This window comes from Cotesia glomerata, linkage group LG2, assembly GCF_020080835.1.
Source record: "Cotesia glomerata isolate CgM1 linkage group LG2, MPM_Cglom_v2.3, whole genome shotgun sequence".
Lineage (NCBI taxonomy): Eukaryota > Metazoa > Arthropoda > Insecta > Hymenoptera > Braconidae > Cotesia > Cotesia glomerata.
Window position 1 is genome coordinate 22886516 of NC_058159.1, and position 21973 is coordinate 22908488.

The window sequence follows — 21973 nt, forward strand, 5'->3', positions numbered from 1 at the left end:
AAAGTTAATTATTCAAGTATAAAATAAAAAAACAAACTATTTATATCATTTTATTAATTGCAAACTCAATTACGTAGATGCAAAAATAAAAAAAGTAATTTCATTTCTTCTATTAATGTTTAAATTATCATTCAAATTATTTATCCATAATCGAAATTTTTTATTAAAAAACATCAAGTAAAAAAAAAAAACTTAAGCAAAGTCCGATAATATAAATATAATACTTCTGATGATAGTACCATTAAAGAAGAAAACGGAATGTATGAAGCAAGTTTAGTTTTTTAACGCTTCAGTAACTGTCGCATTAGTTAATTAATCATAAATATTTAAAAACTGCACACTTTTTATTATTAAACTGCTACTTATTATTTTGCTAGTTGCTTTAATTTATGACGATAGTGAAAAAATACAAAACAAGAATCACTACTGATTATGTTTAACAATATAAATGACGAACACTGTACATATTTACATTTTCTTGCCATAAAAAAAAAAAATGATTTTTTATCAACAAATACGTATTTTGATTTTGTGCATATATATTGATATTTTTTATCAATATAAAGTAATTGATAGAGACAAATAATTATTTTCACTTGTGGTAGTTTGAACAATAAAGGCGTACATTTAATCATATAAATGTAACGTCTACGAATATGAGAAATTACAAACTAACGTATAAATTTGATATAGATAATCCAGTGGTTATATTTAAATAATCATTGAGTAAAAAATACTTACTTAAACTTTTAATGATAACAACTACTATTTGTATTATTATTTTTATCATAATTATTAATTCATTTTTGTTGTTGAGCATTAGGTGTCGAACTATCAGTTGAGTAATAAGATGCCGAATATTGCCATCCTTGTGGGTAACTACTGCTATTGTTGTTATAAGTAGATCCTGTACTAGCTGCTGATGCTGAGGTTGAACTACCTCCAGTCGTACTTCCCTACAAGTAATTGTTATTTTCGCGTCATGCAAGTTAATAATAAAATAATACATTCATTTTAATAATAAATTAACTCCTTAACGACCTCTCAAATAAATAAAAAAGCTAATATAATTTTTAAATAATATTAAAATAATAAAAGAAAGTCAAAATAAAAGCTAGTGGATTATTAAAAAAAAAATATCAGGGCATTAAATGAATGCATTGGTAGTCAGATAAAATTAAATACAAGTATTTATTATTATAATATTCAAAGAATGAACATAACTTACACGTTTAATATATATTCTAATGTTAATTTCGCATTTTATTTCTTTAATTAACGCAGTAAGAAAAGTTACAGTTGTGTTATTATTATTATTTTTTTTTTTTTTATTTTATTTTATTTTATTTTACTAACTTAAATCAAAAGTTAAAATTATAGTAATTCATGATTGACAAAAGTATTGATTAACGTTTAACGTTGATGATAATTTAAAATCTTGTTTTAAAAATATAATCGCGTTTTTATTCTACCAACAGACAATTTAAATTCATCATTTGATAGTTAATTATTAACCATAATTACTAATTAGTTAGTTTGTGTTTAAAAAGAAAAATAGATTAACAGACGGTTGGGTGTGTTTTTGCGTGTGTGTGGTCGTTAAAGAGCTAAAGCTAGAGTCACTTTTTTTAAGTTTTCCTTACAGATTGACCAGAGGAACTGAGAGACTGACTCTGTGATTGGTGCGGACCCCAATACTGATGATTGTAATACTGTGGCTGGTTCCAACTACCCCAATTACTGTTCCCGTAACCCGATTGATAACTACTCTGATTTGATTGACCACCGTAACCTTTCCAGTTATCCCAGCTACTTTGTTGTTGCCCAGACCAACTACCACTACCACTACTTGCCCAACTATTTGACGCTTGAGCTTGAGATTGAGAACTCCAGCCACCACCACTGTGTCCACTTCCACTCCAAGCACTCGATGAGTGTGATGAGTTATGATAGCTGTTACTGCTAAAATAAAAAAAAATAAATATCACTCAAAAATAACTTTCAAGGGAAGAAAAAAAAATTAAAATATTCAAGCTGCATTTATAAACTTACTTCATGGGACCCCAGCCGCCACCTTGTCGTAAAGATCCTGATCGACTGCGATCAACAATTCCCGATCGTCTATCAGTGGATGAACTTCCACGTCTGTCACTACCACGATGTGATTGCGAAGAACTTGGTCCACCGCGACCACCCCAGCCTCTTGATGAACTACCGTAACTACTGCTGTGTCTCATTGGCGGGCCGCTACGAGGTCCGCGGTCTCTCCAACCACCACCGCTAGCACCCATGCTACCACGCCACGACGAGTTACGACTTCTATCAGAGTCTAAAAAAAATTATTTATTCATTAATTTCAATCTTTTCATATTTATAATTTATAATACAGACAACAAACTTACAATTATTGCGTCGATCACGATGATCTCGAGTGTCTCTACTGTCACGACTAGACCGCATGTCACGATTGTCTCGATGAGAATCATTTTTTTCCAATCGCGGTCTCTTGCTACTACTTGATTGCTGTTGACCAAATCCGGCGTCTTTGCCTTCTTTATTATATTTTGCTATCAATTTTTTAGCCTCTTCTTCGTCAAGTTCAATCCATTCAATCGTGTCAAATGATTCTCCTACAGTCGGTGCGGTGAAATTAGCTAGAATTAAATATTAGAAAATTTTATTTTTAACATCACACCTATTTTATTGATTAAAAAAAAAAAAAAAAAAAAAAAAGAAAAAAAAACATTAAAACAAACCTTTCATTTCCATAAATTCAGAATCAGGAAGATCTTTGCCATCAACCTGTTCTCGTTGCGCAGCGCGTGATTTAAACTCTTCGTCTGTCGGTACTAAGATGATAGCTTTACGTTGGAATCCACTGAATTGTCTCATTTTACGTCTTTGTGCTGATGGGTATACATTTGTCTATACAAATTCCATAAAAATATAAGATGAAATATATTTAAAAAGTAAATGTTAAAAAAAAAAAAAAAAAAAAAAATAATAGATGATTAATTTTTTACCTGATCAAGTATGTAATTGCGTCTCCTTGTCGCTGCAACTTCAATTAATTTATTAAGACAACGTGTACACTTGCCCACCAGTTGATCCCAATTTCCTTTGTGGTTATCTCTTCTCGGTAAACCCATGACCTATAAAATTAAATAATATTATAAATTTAATATCATTTTTTTTCACTATTAAAATATATGTAAATAACGTACCTTCATTCTATCAAGGATATTGCTAACACCTAAAATGTTATATTTTTTTTCCAAATTCTGATTTGAGAATTTGTTTGCCCAAACAGTTTTTCCAGCGGAGGGGAGACCAACCATCATAAGTATTTCACAATCTTGTCTATTATCAGGTCTACGAATTCCAGGTATCCGTTCATTGGCATCAACTTTTCCAACAGGTGTGTAACCTTCTAAAACATTTGTACTCCATGGTTCTTCGTCGCCAAAATTACAAACGAATGCATAATTCTTAGTCAATATATGAGGGAATAATGCTTTGCCATCTAGTTCGGATTTTGGAAATCTAAATGCTTCACCTAAACTTTCATTGTTTAATGAATAAGATATAACAACATCATCATCATTAGACATATCTAAGTAACATCCAACAATGTCATTTAGACCAAAGGCAGATCCATACTCTGTAAAATTACCATCGGTACATTTTTTACCCGTTTCACCGTAGCCATAACTCAATTTTTCTTCTCCCAATTGCATGCTAGTTAATGGCACAGACCAACCGGCACGTAAAATATGAGGATTCTCTTCATTATCCAGTGTAACATTACATTGATGTGTAATTTTAACTTCGTAGTAAACTTTACCATTTGTGAAACCAAATGACGCTCTTGCACCGGCCCAAACGTATCCAAATCCATCGTTGTGCATTGGCGTTGCAGATAAAAATTTTGATTTGTCGATTACCAAATTCAAGTCGGAGTCGTACCAGGACAATAAAACGCGTGAATAATCAATCTCCGGTTCATCATCCATTCTGCTAGGACTTTTATGGCGCTCATCCTGTGAACCGTTTGAACGTTTTCTTTTTCTGTCTTTACGATCACGTCTGTCTTGATTATCTTTCGATTCATGCTCGTCGTGTTCTTTTTTCTTCTCTCCAGAATCTTCATTTGCTTTCTCACCTTCAACCTCTCCTTGCTTTGATTGAATGATTGTCTCTTCTTCCTGTTCAGGCTCAACCTTTATGACTTCAGTGGCTTGATTATCCGCTGAACTGACATCGTCACCAGCTGTTTCGTTCATTATCCTCGATTTTTCATAACTATCTTCGTCATTGACTTCCATTGTATTATCATCTAATTCACTTTTATTATTTTCATTTAAATCTGTTGCATCATTGTCGCCAACATCTTCATTACTCTCAGAAATTTCCTCACTTTCCTTTGGACAATCTTTTTCATCTACATGCTCGTCTTCCTGCTCCATTTTATTTTCAACAGCTAACAATTTATCTGGCAATTCCTCACACTCATCAGACACCTCCATCTTGCTAGCTTCGGCAGTACCAGTCGCTGTTTTGGAAACTGCTTCAGGCTCATCTTGAATAGATGGTAGAATTTCTGGCGCTTCTTCAGCAACTTGAGGTGTACATAATTCTGCTTCCGAGGATTCAGTAGTCAATTCCACAGGTGTATTGTCAATTTTAGTTAATGATTTATCATTTTCGTCGTCAATGTGATCGTTAGTAACAACAGCAGCTGGTGTGGCTACGGGCACTGGTACAGATACTGGTGTTTCAATAATTGGTGAAGCTTTTTCTACGGTTGGTGATTTTATTGGTGATTCCTGTGTAACTTTATCAGTACTTGCCGTGGAAGCCTTAGGTGAACTACGTGTGCTAGTTACTTTGGTAGGACTACTACCCACAGAGCTTCTTTTAGATGATTTAGCAGGTGTTTTTACAGGACTTGGAGGTACTTTCGTAACTTCCGGACTTTTCTCACGTTTCTCAACATCATCACTAGGTTCCGATGAATTTTTTGTACATGAGTCACTCGTCTCTTGTTCGACAGCTAAAAATAACAAATAAATTAATTAATTTTAACAACTTGCGGCAATAACATATTTAGAAGTATAAATATATGATAGTAAATGTTTGTGAATAGACTACAGATGGCCAAGCCATAACAAAACAGACTGTCTATAATTTAGACGCTACAATTAAATACCAATAAAAATTAATTATTATCAATGATAACTCGTCTATTTGTTAACAATAAAAGTTAATTATTAAAAAAAAAGTTTATTTTAAAAATATTCAATTGAATGATCGGTAAGTAATACAAACCATTAGATTCGTCTTCCAACGCCTTGCGAAGCCGCTCAACAAGCACCGCTTTAACTCCTTTACTATCTAAATTACGTTTTTGCAATTCGCTACGTAATTCAACAACTTTCAATTTAGCTGGATCCATTGTATATATTTGTTAACGTTTGTTAATATTTTTATTAACACAATTATCCTTCAATCACTGTTTTTAATTGTGACAAAAAAATATTTTACTAAAAAAACTTCCATGCAAGTAGCATAAGTAGTAGCTGACCCGCGCTGATGATAGTCACACAATATGGCGGCATCTGAAAACGCAAACAACGCGTTACGTATAACATCCAAACGTATTCTATTGGTTCAACAATATATCTACAATGTGTGCGTCTACTTACGCTCTAACGGCGATAACTTCACGTTGTACTTTTATTTCTTACTATTGGCTCTTTCTCATGCATCTGCTATTCTATTGGATTCATTTTTAATAAAATATAGTAATAATATTTTTTTAAAGATATTTGATTGGTGGATTTTACTCAACATAAAAATATGATATTAAGAATTGAGACTGCATATTTATTTCAGAATTTTCAAATAAATTATATTTTAATATTATTGTTATTTATTAAATTTTGTAACGAATAGTGATAAATATTTTTACGTGAGATTTCAGATAATACGAAAAAAATGTCTGAGGAAGAATTAGTCCGTGAAATAAATAATTTGAAATTGTTATTAAAAGAAAAAGAAGACCAATTAATAAAATTAAGATATGAAAAAGAAATATTACAGGATAATGGTTTAAATAATAAGGAAATAATGAGATATAGTAGGCAAATTCTGATCCCGAATATTGGAGTTCCAGGTACTTAAAAGAAACTACAGACATTCGATAACTATTTAATTTTAGTTTATAAATTTAATAGTTATTATAAAAATCCCAAATTTATTCATCAAAAATTTTCATACATTTTTTTAATTAGTATATTTATTTTTTAGGACAATTAAAAATCAAAGAGTCATCGGTATTGATAATTGGTGCTGGTGGATTAGGATGTCCTTGTGCACTGTATTTAACTGGAGCTGGAGTAGGCCGAATTGGTATAATTGACTATGATGACGTAGAATTAACTAATCTTCATCGACAATTATTATTTACTATTAATGATATTGGACGAGCTAAAGTCAATGCTGCTGCTGAACATTTATCTAAGTAGTTACCACTTATTTATTAAAAAAAAAATATTTATAATAATCATAGAGAGATAAGATATAATTAGTCTGAATATTATTTATTCACTGACGTTCTTTAAAATTTTACATACCATTGTTACGTGATAATAATTAAACAGGATAAAGGAAATGTATAATACTGAAATTGAGAGACATCTGATAATTTTTAGAATTTTTTTAACAAACAAATCAAAGCAAGAAAAATTTATTTCAAAAAATCAATCTTTAAAAGCTCTAAAAAATTTTAAATGCAATTTTTGAAAAATAATTTTCTAAACCTAGTTTATTTTTCAAGAAAAAAAAAAAAATCGTCAAGTTTCTGCTAATTACAGTGTCATAGGAAATGTCAATAAAAAAGTACATCGATACCAATAATGTTCACTACTATTGCAATTATAATAGTAGAATAGATTGAGTTTATAAAATAAAATAACTTTTATTAATTTATAGGCTGAACAATAATGTAAAAATAATTCCATACAAAATTCAAGTCAACAGTAAAAATATTATGGAAATAATAAAAGAGTACGATGTCATAATAGATGCAACGGATAATGTACCAACAAGATATTTAATTAATGACGCATGTGTACTGATCAATAAACCGTTAATATCTGGATCAGCACTAAAATTAGAGGGACAATTGACTGTTTACAATTATAATGGACCTTGTTACCGTTGTGTATTTCCTAAGCCTCCACCACCGGAAACCGTAACTAACTGTGGTGATGGTGGAGTTCTTGGTGCAGGTAATCTATCTAAATTTATTGTATATAAAAATAACCACCAACTCAATAAATTCATTAATATTAATTGCAGCTGTAGGAACTATTGGAGTGTTGCAAGCATTTGAAGCACTCAAAATAATATTAAAAATTCCTGGGGTACTTTCTGGGCGGTTGATGCTTTTCGATGGACTTGAAATGATATTCCGTACAGTTAAATTACGTGGAAAATCATCCAGTTGTGCTATTTGTGGCGATAACCCGTCAATAGATAAACTGATTGACTATGAGCAGTTTTGTAATAGTCGAGCTAATGATAAAAATCCAAATTTATCATTGTTGAATAACTATGAGAGGATTACTGTTGAAGAATATCGTGATATTAAAAATCTTTCGAAGCCACATTTATTGATCGACGTGCGATCGTATGAGGAGTTCCAAATTTGTCACCTAGATAATGCTACTAACATCCCTTTCACTGATATCAAAAGTAAAGGAGGCTTACAAGTCGTAAAAAATATTGTTGATAAAAAATTAAAAGAAGATAATAATGCACAAGGTAATTTATTCAATTAGTATTGGTCATAACTATTTTTACACCATTAATATTAATATCAAGGATGTGTTTTTTTTTCAGTTTATATTTTATGCCGTCGTGGTAATGATTCACAGCGAGCTGTGAAATTATTAAAAGAATCATTGGGTGATCAAACAGATAGAATAAAAGATATTATAGGTGGTATACACGCATGGACGCATAAAATAGACTCAAAGTTTCCAATTTATTAATTATAAATCATCAAATATGTAAATACAATTTTATAAATTTAATTGTTTAATATAAATATTTATAGTTTTTGGTTTATCATTTTTATGGTTACTAATCATTGAACAACGATTTAGTGATATTTGGCTATTAAATCAGTTGTTAAACTAGTCTCTGGATATCGATAATGAACATCAGGTAAACTACGTAATTTATCAGCAGCTTGTTCAGGCGTTAAATCTCGCTGAGCTTGCGCTAATAATTCGTAACCGACCATATGCTTTTTTATTGAAGCTGAGCGAAGTAAAGGGGGTAAATAAATACCGTGAAATGACCAGTGTTTTGAATCATTGTTGATTAATGGTCCAGTTGGTGCACCGTGCCAGCCCATTGAGTATGGAAACGAGCATAAAAATAAATTATCATATTTAGTGCATAATCTTTTCATGATACATGCTAATGATTCTTGTTGATCAGCTGTAAGGTCTTGAATTCTGGTGACTTGTTTCTTTGGTAGTAACATTGTTTCATAAGGCCATACTGCCCAGAATGGTACCAAAACAACCCAGTCACGATTTTCTATGACTATGCGCTCCTAAAACATTTAAAAAATTTTTTTGATATTAATTGGTTGCAAAAAAAAATTATAAAAGTAATTCTTCACCTTCTTAGCTAATTCTTTTTCAACGTAATCCATTAAAAGCGGACGTTGATGACGGGAATAATATTCACGAAGATTTTGATCTTTTCTTTTCGCTTCAAATGGTAGAAATGAACTTGCCCAAATTTGACAATGAGGATGTGCGTTACTGCATCCCATTAAAGCACCACGATTCTCAAATATTTGTACCCACGTCCATTTTTTTCCCAGTTCTAGCATTTCATTAATCCACCTAAACACCAAAAGTAAAATAATTACTATAAATAATTCAATATAATTGTTATATTTAAAGGTTAACGTCAAATGGTTGTAATTTGAATTTAATGCGGTGTTTGAAAAGTACCAAAAAAAATTTTGCATGACAAATTAAAACTTGATACCGATAAAAATTTTCAGTAAATATTTACAAGTGGGGTCAATCATTTTAATTTTCATATTTTTGAACGAAATTTATATTTGATTTTATTGATATATTTTTTTTTTGAAAAACACAAAAAAATGAACAATTAAAAAAAAAAAAAAGTTGATTATCACAATTTTAACAAATTTTCAAAAAAATTTATAAATTTTTAAAAAAATTGAGATATTAAAAATTTTTTTTTTTTTTCAAATTGTTCGTTTTTTTATGTACTTTTCAAAAAAAAATTATCAAAAAAAGACAAAATAGAAATTTTATCCGAAAACATGAAAGCCCAAATTTTTTCTAACTTTTGAAGGCAAAAAACTATCGAAATCTTAATTTTTTTCTTTCCCGACATTTTTTATCACAAATGCGCCGTAAAAACAAGCAGAATAAAAAAAAAAATTGAAAATGTTAATTTTTCACCGAGTTATGGCCCAAAATGGGGTTGATCCCACTTGTAAATAATTACCAAATTTTTATATTTAAGAGTAAAATGAGGATGAAAATCGTTATCTTTTAATAATATAATAATTAATTAGACTTGCTGTTTAATAACTTCAGCTATTTCATCAATCTTCATTAAAGCAATGGTAACGTTTGATTTAGGGTGAAAGCACATAACTTTACAAGTTCCTCGTGCTTCTGCCATTTGAAACAATTCATCATCAGAAGCTGCTGGTCCTGGCACATCTTCAAGTAAGGCCGGAAAGTCATTGACAAATGAATATGTGCGATCATATTTTGGTGTCACCTAAATACTTGGAAACGATTTTTAAAAATTGCAATTACATTAATTTAGTAATAAATAAATCAATAAACTTACTTTTCCTTCAACTCGAGGATTTCCCGGGCACAACGGATTAGTTGGATCATACTCGGGAATCTCTGCATCATTAGAAGGTTCTATTTGACCACCCCAAGGTCTCTTCATTCTATGAGGTGACACCAATACCCATTCGCCTTTTAATGGATTATATCTAATGTGTTGATGATCTAAGTAATCAAAAGGATAATTATTAATTAATTAACTCTAATGAATAATAATAATAATAATAATAATAATAATAATTTTAAATGGTACCTGTTGGATTAAAAATTTCTCCAGCTTTATTTGACTCAGCCATTATTTATTCAAGTATCTTTGACAAATTGACCCTTCAATGACAAGTAAGTATAAAAATTAATGATAACTAATGAAGTCTCGTTATCTAACCTTCAGAGCAATAGGCGTTAGCTCAACCAATAAATATACTTGTTCTATAAAAAATAAATAATAAATATATATACAATAATTGTGTCGTTTTTAAAAATATATATTCAGAATAAATAAATGACTGATGAATATTATCATTCAATTATTTATTTTTTTTTTTAAGAGTTCAATAAAAATGAAAAAAATAAAGAAGTCAAACATTTAAATTTTGCGCTAAGAAAATTTTCATTGGCTGTCAATGGCTCCTTCAACAAATTTTCTTTTGAGATCCATATAAATAAAATTCATTTAGGCCGCAAGGGGGATCTAAAATATACCTTTAACGCCATCATCACCAAACTTAACCAACTTCATTTTCAGCAACGTCTATAACTAGTCGGTCTTATATTTTTCTCCTCTGCTCAATAATAATTAATAATCATCATCGTTATAATCAGACATGGCGCGAGGTAGCAGTGCAGGTTTTGACAGGCATATTACTATTTTTTCGCCTGAAGGGCGATTATATCAAGTAGGCAAGTATAAAACATCTTATTTGCTCTTTATTTTTCATAAAGTTAACAATTATTATCAACTAAAAATTTTTCTTTCATCCTCTATTGAAGTTTGTATACAGCATGACACGGCGTGATAAGCAACTTTTGAATGAAGCTTTTTTCATGTTTAATATATTTTAATTAATTATTTATTGTTTGATTTTACAGAGTATGCTTTTAAAGCTATCAATCAAGGTGGACTTACTTCAGTCGCGGTAAAGGGTGTTGATACCGCTGTATTTGCTACCCAAAGAAAAGTCCCCGTAAGTTTTAACCTCTTAGCAGTAAATTATTCATAAAAATTTTAATTTGCACTTCAAGTTATCGACACAATAATTTTGTAAATCATAATAAACAATATTATTGTCAAAATGAATTAGAATAATTATATTTTTAATTGATTTATTTACGAATATATTTACTTTTTGACAGGATAAATTATTAGATCCATCCAGCATTACTCATATATTCCAACTTACTGAGCATATTGGTTGTGTTATGACTGGAATGATCGGTAAATATAATTCTGATTAAATTTATTTTTTCTTAACTTGTAACTAATAGTATCACTAAATAATACAATTTTTAATTGTAGCTGACAGCAAATCACAAGTCCAGCGTGCACGTTACGAAGCTGCTAATTTCAAGTACAAATTTGGCTACGAAATACCAGTAGACACTTTATGTCGTCGTGTTGCTGACATTGGCCAAGTTTATACGCAGAATGCTGAGATGCGACCACTTGGTTGCTCGATGATGCTGATTGCCTATGACAAAGAAAAGGGACCTTGTATTTACAAAGCAGATCCAGCTGGTTATTTCTGTGGTTACCGTGCGATCTCTGTTGGTGCTCGACAGACAGAAGCAAACTCGTACTTGGAGAAAAAATTGAAAAAGAAACAAAACTATAATCATGATGAAACTATTCAATTAGCAATAACTTGTTTATCTACTGTTTTGTCTGTTGACTTTAAACCGTCAGAAATTGAAGTAGGTGTTGTATCGAAAGACAACCCTAAATTCAGGTATTTATTTATTTATTTTTTTTTTTATAGTTTCAGTTGAATAATTTAAAATTAATGGATTTTATTTTTGCAGAGTCCTTACGGAGCAAGAAATAGATAAACACCTCACTGCTATCGCTGAAAAAGATTAATTGAATAAAAAAAATCTAAATTGCATTACAACTTTTATAATTAATAATTCATTTAATAACGTTTTTTTTTAATCAGGTAAAATTTATAATACAATTAAAATAAATTACACATGCGATTTAAATTAAAAAGTTGTTGTGTTTTATTTATTATTGATTAATTGTTATTAATAATATACAAAGTTTAAAAAAATGATGAATTTATTTCCCTGAGGCGGTTGCAAGTGGATTTCTCAATACTAAAATTACTGAGTCACCACGTAGAAACATTTTTGATATAAAACGGTCTTTGTTGACGGGCTTTGCCTGAAATTAAAATAAATTTTGAATTAATATTTATTATTAATCTAAAATCAGTTTATATTGAATTCGATTATAAATATACTTACTTTCTTTTTTCCTTTACCAGTGCGAGGTAACTCGGTCCACATTTCTTTGACATTCTCCAAAACCATATTACAATGTCTGTCAAAAGCTTTTACTCTACCAAGTAGTTTTTTATTATTTCTACAGTTAATTAATACTTGGGTATTATTTTTAACAGACTGGGTAAGTACTGAAAGTGGTCCTGTGTTAAATTCTTCTTCTTCGCGTTTTGATAACTCTTCTGGAGTCATTTCAGACTTTGGTTTCGCCAACGAAGTCCTGTAATTTTTAATTTGTTTATTAATTAATGATCATAATAAATAATAGTAGATATATTATTATTTACAAGCACACGCCGGTTAGGTTATGTGGAAAATTAAACAACGTATAAGATTATTTAACATAAGTGATAAATAAATATTTGTAATTGATACTTACATTTTTTAGCGCTTTTATTAATTTATTTAATTAAATTCACGTAAAAAAAATTTTAAAATTATCTTAGCGTCTGTTTATACGTTAATCAACGTCTTTGTATCTTGATTTTTTTAGTTTTTTGTTTTATTAGGTTTTGGAGTGCATTTAAGTATTAAATCATTCTTAACAAGTGTATTCATAGATGTCAGGAAGTGATAATAATTGAAGATAATGTAGAGTACTTTCTTAAATTTAAAATAAGTCGGAGTAAAAAAAATTGTCAACTAATGCCACCTTGATTTCTTAATATTTGAATTAAGAATTTTTGTAGGTTAGCTGGTATAAAGTAAATAAATCAATCGCTCACCACGTGTATAATTTTGTATAGTTACAATTGAAATTATTTTATTATTTTATAACAATGGTTGTGAAAAGACGTAAGTAAAATTAAATCTAATAATAAATAAATTTTAATCCATTTTTTTAACATGTCTATTTTTTACAGCATTTTTTGAACAGATAAATTATAATTGCCCGAAACGAATAAAAGAAGAAACAAAAAATGAAAATAAGTCAAATGAAAATAAAAAGCAGGAGCCTACTAAACCTAGCAGTTCAAACAATTGGGCTGAAAGTTTATTACCGTCATTACCTGAAGAAATTCAAGCCTTGATAAATGATAATGAGGTCCAAAATGTTATTGATAAAATTATACAGCTTGATCACTTAAGTCCATGGGCGTATGATTGTTTAAGTAAAATCGCTCAGATTAATCCATTGATGATTGAAGAAAAATTACCAGATGTATTTAAAAAAATTCTTCTATCAAAAAAAGTATCTGAGGCTGAAAAATCATCGTACTCAGCACTCTTACTAACTATTTTAGAGGCTTGTGCACGACTCAGACGCGAAACTAAACTTGTACCATGGATTCTGATGGCTCTTGACACCCACGTATCAAGTGATTTAAATCAAAGAGCTATTGATATTCTCCCAAGTACATTTACTGAAAAATTTACTCTATCGACTTGCAATATGACCCACTCTCAAATAATCAGCGTTCTTATGAGCTTCATTTATCACATAGATCTCATAAAATCACAATCTTCTCTCAAAGGTTTGAATCATTCAATATTTTATAAATCAATATTTATACATTTATTATCATATATGATTATTATTTTCAGGTAAAACTATTTTAATTGATACCGCAGGTCATTTATTAGTAGCATTTTTTGATGGAGTTCATATACTGAGTAGCAATACACCTGAAAATATGCAAAAAAAATTTATTGATGGTTTAATTAAATTGGGAAATATTTTAAAACAGTTTGTCGCAATTGCTTTTACTGATAAAAAAAGTAATGACATAATTATTGAGTCTATACTGATTGTCATTAAATCTTGGAAAGCATTAATTGCTTCAATCAAAAAATATTCTGATGCACTAACTGAAGATTTAATGACTTCAGTCAGGCAAATTATTGATGATATTAATCAATTAGTTAATACAAAGGATCTTAGTACTATAAATAAAAATATTGTAAGTAATTTTATTTATTTTTTTTTATGCATGACTATTGTTCTCATTTATTCCTATATAAACTATGGAATAAGTAAATTAATAATGCCAATTTATATTTCAGATTAAAGTCCTAGTGGCCTGTCAATTAGAAGACGATAAAATTAATAATACATTCGAAATCGATAACAAATTTTCAGATAACTTGGATAATTGTTGGGAAATGATAATTGAGAAATATCCAGCCACTATTGCACGGATGAATGAGTTGCAGATTAACACGTTGGCTCGTTTATTAATAGCTAAGACACATTTTTCAGTTGAAAATCTTTTATTGTCTACTCCAGTTTCTTACTATCATGTACAAAATGATAAGCCATTGGTGATTCAGTGTGTTTATAATATTTTTCATGATTTAAATGAAAAAATAAGAGAATCTACTGGTACAACGAAAAAACTGTTGGAGATAATTAGTAAGAAAAAGTGGGAAAGTAAACGGATTAAAAAAATGTTGACTGAGTGCAAAGAAATTTTTTACAAAGCTGAGTGGTTGTCAATCGATCAAAAATTCGTTAATTGTATTGTAAAAAATTTACAAATACTTTTAAAGCTACCTTTGATGTATTTAACAATGGAATTGAGGACGGTTATATTTTTAATTATTTTTGCAATTAAAAAAGAGGGAGAAAATTATTCGAGTATTACGGATTTAAGTCTTCGTATTTTGTCAGGTAACTTTAAATCATTTTAATTCAATTTTTTTCATGTTTATAATTAGGGATTTAATTTTCAATTTTGTTTCAGATGTTTCAGAAAATAGTAATATTGACATTTTACAATATCTTGATCTAGAATTACTTGTCAATGATTTATTGAAGTATGAATCAATTAGAAAAATCTTTGAGTATTCACTACGCAATGTTAATCACTACGAAAAAATTGGAACTTTTGTAAAGGATAATAAAAACATTGTTAATTGTGCAGCACCTATTTTAATCGAGTGTTTAGAAAAAGTAAGACCTAAAATAGTAGTGAAAACTGAAAAAATTGTTGTTAAAAAATTGCAAAAGAAACTATGCAAACGGATATTGAAATCTTTAGAGGAAAGTATCAAAAGCCCGTACGACGTTAAAAGCTTCAGAGCAGCAGTGAAAGTTTCAATATCGACGAAAAAAGTTGATGATTCCTTACTGGAAAAAATTAAAAAGACAATAAATATTATTTTTGGTAACAATATTGAACAACTAGATCTAGAAAATAATCCGTTAGTCGATGAAGGTTTGCAATTGATTCAAATTATTTTATTACATCGTGCGAATGTAAAAATTGATGATGCAATAGTCAAGTGTATCTGGAGTTTGATGATGAGAAAAAATGTACCCGATATTGTATATAATTTAATAAATGCAACTCCTTCAAAAGTATTGGAAGAACAGTTGAATACACTTGAGAAAAAAACGGTAAGTTTCTTAATTATTATTTTATTATAAAATTAATTATAATTATCACTTAAATTTTTCAAATTAATAAATTTTCTTTACAGATACAAAGTCTTGTAAATTATGACAAAACGATGTTTAAAAATAATTTATCAATATGGTGTAGTATAGCTCAAACAGACAAAGGACATGATTCAAATAGTGTTTGCCAAAAGCATTATCAAACACTGATGAGAAATTTCAGTACATTGACAATAACAAGTGATAATTATTCTGGTATTTTGAAATTTTGTCAGGTGATAGTCAAAGCGAAAAGATCAGAAATAAATGACCTGCTTATCGACTTGATTATTCTTGTCTGCAATCTGTTTGTTAATAATTCAGGCAATGGGACGATCGATTTATATGAACAAGTCACGGAAATCTGTTCAGCTTTTCTCAAACATCGAACTGCTAAAATAACTAATCGATTGCCAGCTTTATTGACTTTGTATCGCAAGGTTGTGAAATTTGTTATCGATGAATCAAAAAAAATTCCTACGAGTACTGAATTGCTTTGTCTTGTTTTAAATACTCAGAAGTAATTATTTTTTTAAACAATTATAATACTTTTTTCTGTTCACTGAAAGAAGTTTCAGTATGGGTTTTTAATATTTTTATGTATATTTTCAGATTGGCAGTTGCTTTTGTAAAGTTGAAAAAAGATATTGCGAGAATAAGTCCATATACAATTGCAGATATAATACAAATGTATTCGGAAGGTGTTATACCAACGTACATCAAGGTAATCATTTATTTTTCTTTTTAACTTAACTAGAAACTTGAATAGCGCGCTACGCGCGCGCCTAAATTTTAACCAATAATGAATCGTGGCCCGTTTTTTGCGAGTTTCGACCTTTGACTAACTTCAAGACTTTCATGTATTTTAATTTAGAGGATAAGTGAATATTAAAAAATACAATTTGAATTGCGATTTATTTATTTTTTTTTCTTCAAATTATAGGAGCCATTAGATGATTCAATAAATATATTTCTAAGTGTTTGTGATCAACATGCCGTTTCATTACTTTTACGGACACTTCCATCATCAATGCAAGAAATATTTAAGACATCATACGATACTTATACTAAATTTTATAAATTTACTGGAAAAATTTAATCATTGTCAATTGAATAGTTAATTTTTATAAATTAAATCATTTTATAGTTTTTATTTTTTTTTTTTAATACTTAACAAATTTATAATACTAAAATTAGCAAACATAATTGTGTCTATAGAATGAAATGGAAAACAGAGGCAAACTTTTTTTTAAACTTGCTAATTTTCTTTATTTAAACAAATAAAGTTAATTATCTTACAGATAATCACTCAAAAATAATCAAATTATGTCTATGACTCAAAAAAATATTTTGAATTAAAATTTTATATATAAAAAAAAAATATTAAAAATTTTAGCTGTTAAAAAATATCAAATTTCTTTAATACGCTGCGAAGTATAAAAGAATCGGACAATTTGTTTGGAAGATATCAAAGTTTGAAAATTTACAAAAAAGTGTTTGTTCCAACAACTAATAGATTTTTTAGCTTTAAGAGCTCACATGCGTAAAAACTTTTTTTCTTGAACTCGAAAAGCTAAAAAAATCGTAGTAAGCAGATTTTCAAAGGCTATAAATTTAAAATTATCAGGACCATCCAGCTAGAATGCTCTGCAAGGTCTTAGTAATGGTTTGCAAAGTCCAGCGTTGTTTTCTATTTACATCGATTTTTTTATTTAGATCGCGAGCACGATTGCAACGCTGTACAATTTCTCATAAAATTCTTTAATTTGCTAAATATACTCGATTACAAAATTTGAAAAGTTTCATTATTAAGTTTTCACCATCATATTGGAATAAATTTCCAACAGATAAATAATTGTTTGTAATTTTGCACGCTACTTCTAGCTCACACTTGTAACAATACCACTATAATAGGCAATAATTATCGTAATTAATTATAATTATTATGAATAAAGATCACTTTGAGATATAAAATAAAACATATCATGCGATTAGTTGGTAGTAAGGGTGACACTAAAGCAACCACACCAAGCAGATAAATTATTAACAAAAAATATGAGAAATTATTCAGAAAATTCAAAGTTTTACGTATACTTGATGTTTGTTGAATATATTACTTCAAAACTGATTGGGTTATCACCATGGATGATGGACACTACAAAGATATTCCGCAAAAATCGAGGAGTTAACAGACTTTTGAAATGTTAATACAAATTATCAGTCATCGGTTCATGTTATAACATTCTTCTAATCATATCTTATATTCTATTTTATATTTTTTTTGTTTATAATAACTTGAAAGGAGCGAATCAAATTATTGTATCAATGAAGCTTGCATTTTTTTCGATAATCTGTATGAGTGTAATACTGCTCATTTACATCATTCGTCAAAAGTCTCTAGTAATTGTCAAAAATCGATTCAATGATGTCGACAAGTGGCTTAATAGCTGCGAAGATTATCAACTGGACCACGATAATACTAATTACTGGATATTTTTTACAAATATGATGTTGATATACTGTTGGAGTATAATTAGGATAGTATTTACAGTTTCATGGGCGATAAATATCGCTCTGATTTTAACGACGGCTTTTGGATTTATTCTGATAGTTCAATATACAATGATAATCACCATGATTAACAAACGGCTTAGAAGCATTAATGCAACGCTTCTGAAATTGGGAAGTACTTGGCATAAAGCAATTTTGAATGATTTTTGCACCATTACGGACGCATACGTTGAACTATGTGATATGTGCGATAAAATTGCGGATTTTTATGGAATTCCTACGCTTATTGTTATTTTTATCAGATAATTTTATTATTTATCAGATAATTTTGATATTTCTTCACAAAACTGAGATATCAAGTTCAGCGTATCTAGCTGGAATATTTATTATACAAAGTTGTTTTTCATTTATAACACTGACTACTAGTGTGACGCAAGTACTGAGACATGTATACATCGTTTATTAACTAATAAGTGATTTATAATTTCTGACATTAGATGCTCGAATTTATACTTTAAATATTTTCAGAACGCAGAAACCGCTAAAATCATCGATGAGCTTTTGGATCGATTCGCAGTTAATCGAGAAATAACAAATAAAGTAAGTTTAAACATTGATTTAAATTTCAAGTTATTTGACGTCGATATCTTATAATCAATTTCCAATTGCAGTTATACAACTTTTCAAATGATCTCTGGCATATGAAGTTTGAGTTCACCCTTTGTGACATTATACCTTTAGATCATACTCTTCTTGCAGTCGTAAGTAAAAATTGTTCCCGGTAAAATGCCGGCAAATTACAATAGTTTTAAACTATTTTTTAGATTTCTGGTACGACTGTAACATACCTGATTATTGCAATTCAATTTCATCTCAGCAAAAATGATTAACTTTTTAAATAATAGTTGTTTTAACGGAATCAATACTCTGGGGTTGTTGTTATTGCACAATTTCATAGATTATTCCATTTGACTTTGTTTACGATTCGAGCGTGTCGATTTCTATTATCTCTTTCATCTCTACTATAATTTATACAATTTTATTATTACTAGCTTTGATCCGTGGCTTTTCTCGCGTTGATGTCCTTGATGCATACACGTCAAATGCCGGTGATAATAGAATATTCTGAGAACTTTGTCTTTCTGATCAAGATCATTAGGATAAAACAAAAGTTTCTAATTTTATAGATTAAACGTCCACTATGCATAGAATGACAGTAAATACTGTTTTTGTTTATCGAGATAAAAAGAAAATCATATCGATGTCACCACGAAAAAGTTGGCATGGAACTATAATCGCTCAGATTAATGAATAAGCGCTCTTAATTGCTCACAAAATGTTTGTTTCTATTAATAATTAATTTCATTGTTTTTCTTATCATAGCAAATAATATAAAATGAATGGATATATTTTAAAAAAAATTAGGAAAACGGTTGACCCTGAAGACCATCCCTGCAACTTCCCGCTAATTCCATATCTAGGCGCTTCAAATTGCACTTATGACGTTTTTGAGCTCTTCGAGCTCAAAAATACAATTTCTGTGTTATTTTGAGCTCTCCGAGCTCAAAGAGATAGCTTTTCTATGCTTTTGAATTCTTCGAGCTCAAAAATCTTATCAAAGTTCGATGAAACACGATTTTTTAAATTTTCAAGCTGCTATAACTTTTGAATGAATCAACCGATTTTCACGCGGTTGGCGGCGATCGATGTAGTTTTTTAAGCTCTATAAATAATTTGGAACAAAAAAATTAATCTGATGAAACATTTCGGAGTTATTACAAAAAAACACTTTTTTCGATTTGTTTCGACACCGATATCTCACGAACGCATCAACCGATTCTGACGCTTTTGGTGGCGATCGATGCAGGTATTCAAGGTTAAGAGCTGTTTAGTTTTTGAGGTCGATCGGTTCAACCAATTCAGATATTTTAAAAAAATGAAAATAAAAAAAAAACTTTTTTTTTCACTTTTTTTGCAATTTCTCGAAATCTACTGGTCCGAATCGGTTCCAACTTTCAGGAAATCTAAGTTTGGCGAAGACCTTTCGAATGACACCAACTGCGATAAAATCGGCCAAGCCGTTCAGAAGTTATGAGGTTTATACACACACACACACAGACATACACACACGCGCGCGCGCGCGCGCACACACACACACAGACGTACGGACACCATCGTAAGAATAGTCAGGAAAGCTTCTTAGGGCTTCAAAACGTCGAGATCTGTTGAAACCTCGATTTTTGCAAAACGGGGTGAAAACGATAACTTCCCGATTTTTCGAAAATCTTCGATTTTCTTAGCAGGAAGTTAAAAATATTAAGATATTATTAGTCACATAAAATCACTAGATCACTTGCGAATTAAACTGAAAGGAAAATGTTATATTACAAAGCATTATTTTCTTTCATTACCCGATAAGCCTATATATATAATCTTCAAAAAAATGGATTATCTAAATTACTCCCAAGCGGCACAAGTAACTTTTTGGTATTTATAAGATAACAATTTCAGTTAACTTTAAGTAAATTACAAAAGTTAATACAAAACAAATAAAATGAACAACTTGAAAAGTTAGCTCTATTATGTCATCTTACAGGTTGCGAGATATTGTTAATAATCTAGAATGGTTAATTAGTCAGCAATAAGTTAGAAATAATGTTACTCTAAAAGATGATAATATTAGTATGACAAATATTTAACATTTTTTGGATAACTTTTCGAGCATCCATAAAAATGACTAAAGTTAACTTTCAATCAGTAAACCATTACTTGTCCGTTAAATTTCGCAACACCTGCGCAACTGGTCATGAGATTGAGCCAACTTTAAACTAACAATTTTTTGACATTTTTTTGTTTGTAAACATTTAGTTATCTTTTCGTTAACAAGTAAAATCTTTTGTTCCATAAATCGTATACAAGAACGCATGCAGTCTCTTACAAGTTTAGCTAATGTCCCGACTACATCAATTATACTCAGTATATTTAGTGCATTTCTAAGTCTGGATGCAGATTTTTTTAATTAATTGGCGAAGATTAAGTGAAAATAACATCGACAAAGGCAAGTAAATATAAATATATATTTTGATATTTTTATATTGCGTAGTGTTCAAATGATTTTAATTGTTCAACTTCGTTAATTATTTCAACAGAGTTTTTGGTGGAAAAGTACGGAGAAACTAAGGATAAAGTAGTAGTTTCAGAGAGGAAGTGATCGCTTAAAAGCTGAGCAGAAAATTAAAGAACCCAAACACCCCAAAGAGTCGACAAAGATTTAAGTATTTATCATTTTAATACCGGAGATTTTAATACTAATAATTTTAGTAAATTTGTTTTTTCCTAATTATAATAATATTTAAAATTGTGATATGTTTGAATAGTGGTCTAAAGTAAAAAAAAAAATATTTTTTTAGACTTGCTTCTTTTTACAATTATAATGAAAAAATTGTAATACATTGTTGTGAGCAAAGAAATGTTTTAAAAAACATAGTTTTTTTAGAATGAATATCAAATAATTATAATGTTAAGGCTTGTTTTCTTTACTTTAAATTAAAAAATTTAATAGTTATTACATTAAGATAAACAATTCAGATTTGTAAATATTAAAGTTTGTACTTTTTATGTTCATTAAAAATTTTAAATGTCTTGTAAAATGTTATTA

The 21973-nt window shown here is 29.4% G+C and overlaps 6 protein-coding genes and 1 long non-coding RNA gene across 9 annotated transcripts; 4 read left to right on the top strand and 3 right to left on the bottom strand.

The window, feature by feature from the left end:
- Positions 1-184: 184 nt before the first annotated feature.
- LOC123259669 (heterogeneous nuclear ribonucleoprotein U-like protein 1) lies at positions 185-5629 on the bottom strand. 2 transcript variants are annotated; one of them, XM_044720304.1, is made up of 8 exons: positions 5329-5629; positions 3225-5053; positions 3024-3152; positions 2757-2925; positions 2403-2654; positions 2053-2329; positions 1644-1959; positions 185-956 (listed from the first exon to the last, which is right to left on the bottom strand). In XM_044720304.1, exons 1-8 carry the CDS (start codon positions 5453-5455, stop codon positions 801-803), a joined length of 3255 nt encoding a protein of 1084 aa, XP_044576239.1. In that variant the 5' UTR covers positions 5456-5629; the 3' UTR covers positions 185-800. The 2 variants fall into 2 exon arrangements, with proteins under 2 accessions (XP_044576239.1, XP_044576237.1); XM_044720302.1 differs by having other exon boundaries at positions 1644-1962; positions 5329-5628.
- A 272-nt stretch (positions 5630-5901) lies between these two features.
- LOC123259672 (adenylyltransferase and sulfurtransferase MOCS3) lies at positions 5902-8099 on the top strand. The gene is made up of 5 exons (XM_044720306.1): positions 5902-6175; positions 6310-6523; positions 6994-7292; positions 7363-7827; positions 7906-8099. Exons 1-5 carry the CDS (start codon positions 5998-6000, stop codon positions 8055-8057), a joined length of 1308 nt encoding a protein of 435 aa, XP_044576241.1. The 5' UTR covers positions 5902-5997; the 3' UTR covers positions 8058-8099.
- Positions 8100-8153: 54 nt separating this feature from the next.
- On the bottom strand, positions 8154-10364 carry LOC123259673 (probable galactose-1-phosphate uridylyltransferase). Its single transcript, XM_044720307.1, has 5 exons — positions 10180-10364; positions 9922-10091; positions 9644-9849; positions 8699-8927; positions 8154-8629 (listed from the first exon to the last, which is right to left on the bottom strand). Exons 1-5 carry the CDS (start codon positions 10220-10222, stop codon positions 8168-8170), a joined length of 1110 nt encoding a protein of 369 aa, XP_044576242.1. The 5' UTR covers positions 10223-10364; the 3' UTR covers positions 8154-8167.
- Positions 10365-10671: 307 nt separating this feature from the next.
- On the top strand, positions 10672-12008 carry LOC123259674 (proteasome subunit alpha type-6-like). Its single transcript, XM_044720308.1, has 5 exons — positions 10672-10826; positions 11016-11110; positions 11280-11361; positions 11443-11872; positions 11946-12008. Exons 1-5 carry the CDS (start codon positions 10751-10753, stop codon positions 12001-12003), a joined length of 741 nt encoding a protein of 246 aa, XP_044576243.1. The 5' UTR covers positions 10672-10750; the 3' UTR covers positions 12004-12008.
- Positions 12009-12119: 111 nt separating this feature from the next.
- LOC123259675 (probable small nuclear ribonucleoprotein Sm D2) lies at positions 12120-12985 on the bottom strand. The gene is made up of 3 exons (XM_044720309.1): positions 12805-12985; positions 12390-12645; positions 12120-12306 (listed from the first exon to the last, which is right to left on the bottom strand). Coding segments are annotated over exons 1-3 (363 nt in total). The 5' UTR covers positions 12807-12985; the 3' UTR covers positions 12120-12201.
- A 129-nt stretch (positions 12986-13114) lies between these two features.
- On the top strand, positions 13115-16918 carry LOC123259671. The gene is made up of 8 exons (XM_044720305.1): positions 13115-13220; positions 13289-13900; positions 13971-14326; positions 14430-15036; positions 15110-15765; positions 15849-16324; positions 16417-16528; positions 16748-16918. The coding sequence occupies exons 1-8, from the start codon at positions 13205-13207 to the stop codon at positions 16901-16903; spliced, it is 2991 nt and encodes a 996-aa protein (XP_044576240.1). The 5' UTR covers positions 13115-13204; the 3' UTR covers positions 16904-16918.
- A 267-nt stretch (positions 16919-17185) lies between these two features.
- Positions 17186-21372, top strand: LOC123259676. Of its 2 annotated transcripts, none has more exons than XR_006508299.1 (3): positions 17186-18915; positions 18987-19076; positions 21235-21372. It is a non-coding gene; the product is annotated as an uncharacterized LOC123259676 (long non-coding RNA). The 2 variants fall into 2 exon arrangements; XR_006508298.1 differs by lacking the exon at positions 21235-21372 and adding an exon at positions 19140-19714.
- Positions 21373-21973: the final 601 nt, after the last annotated feature.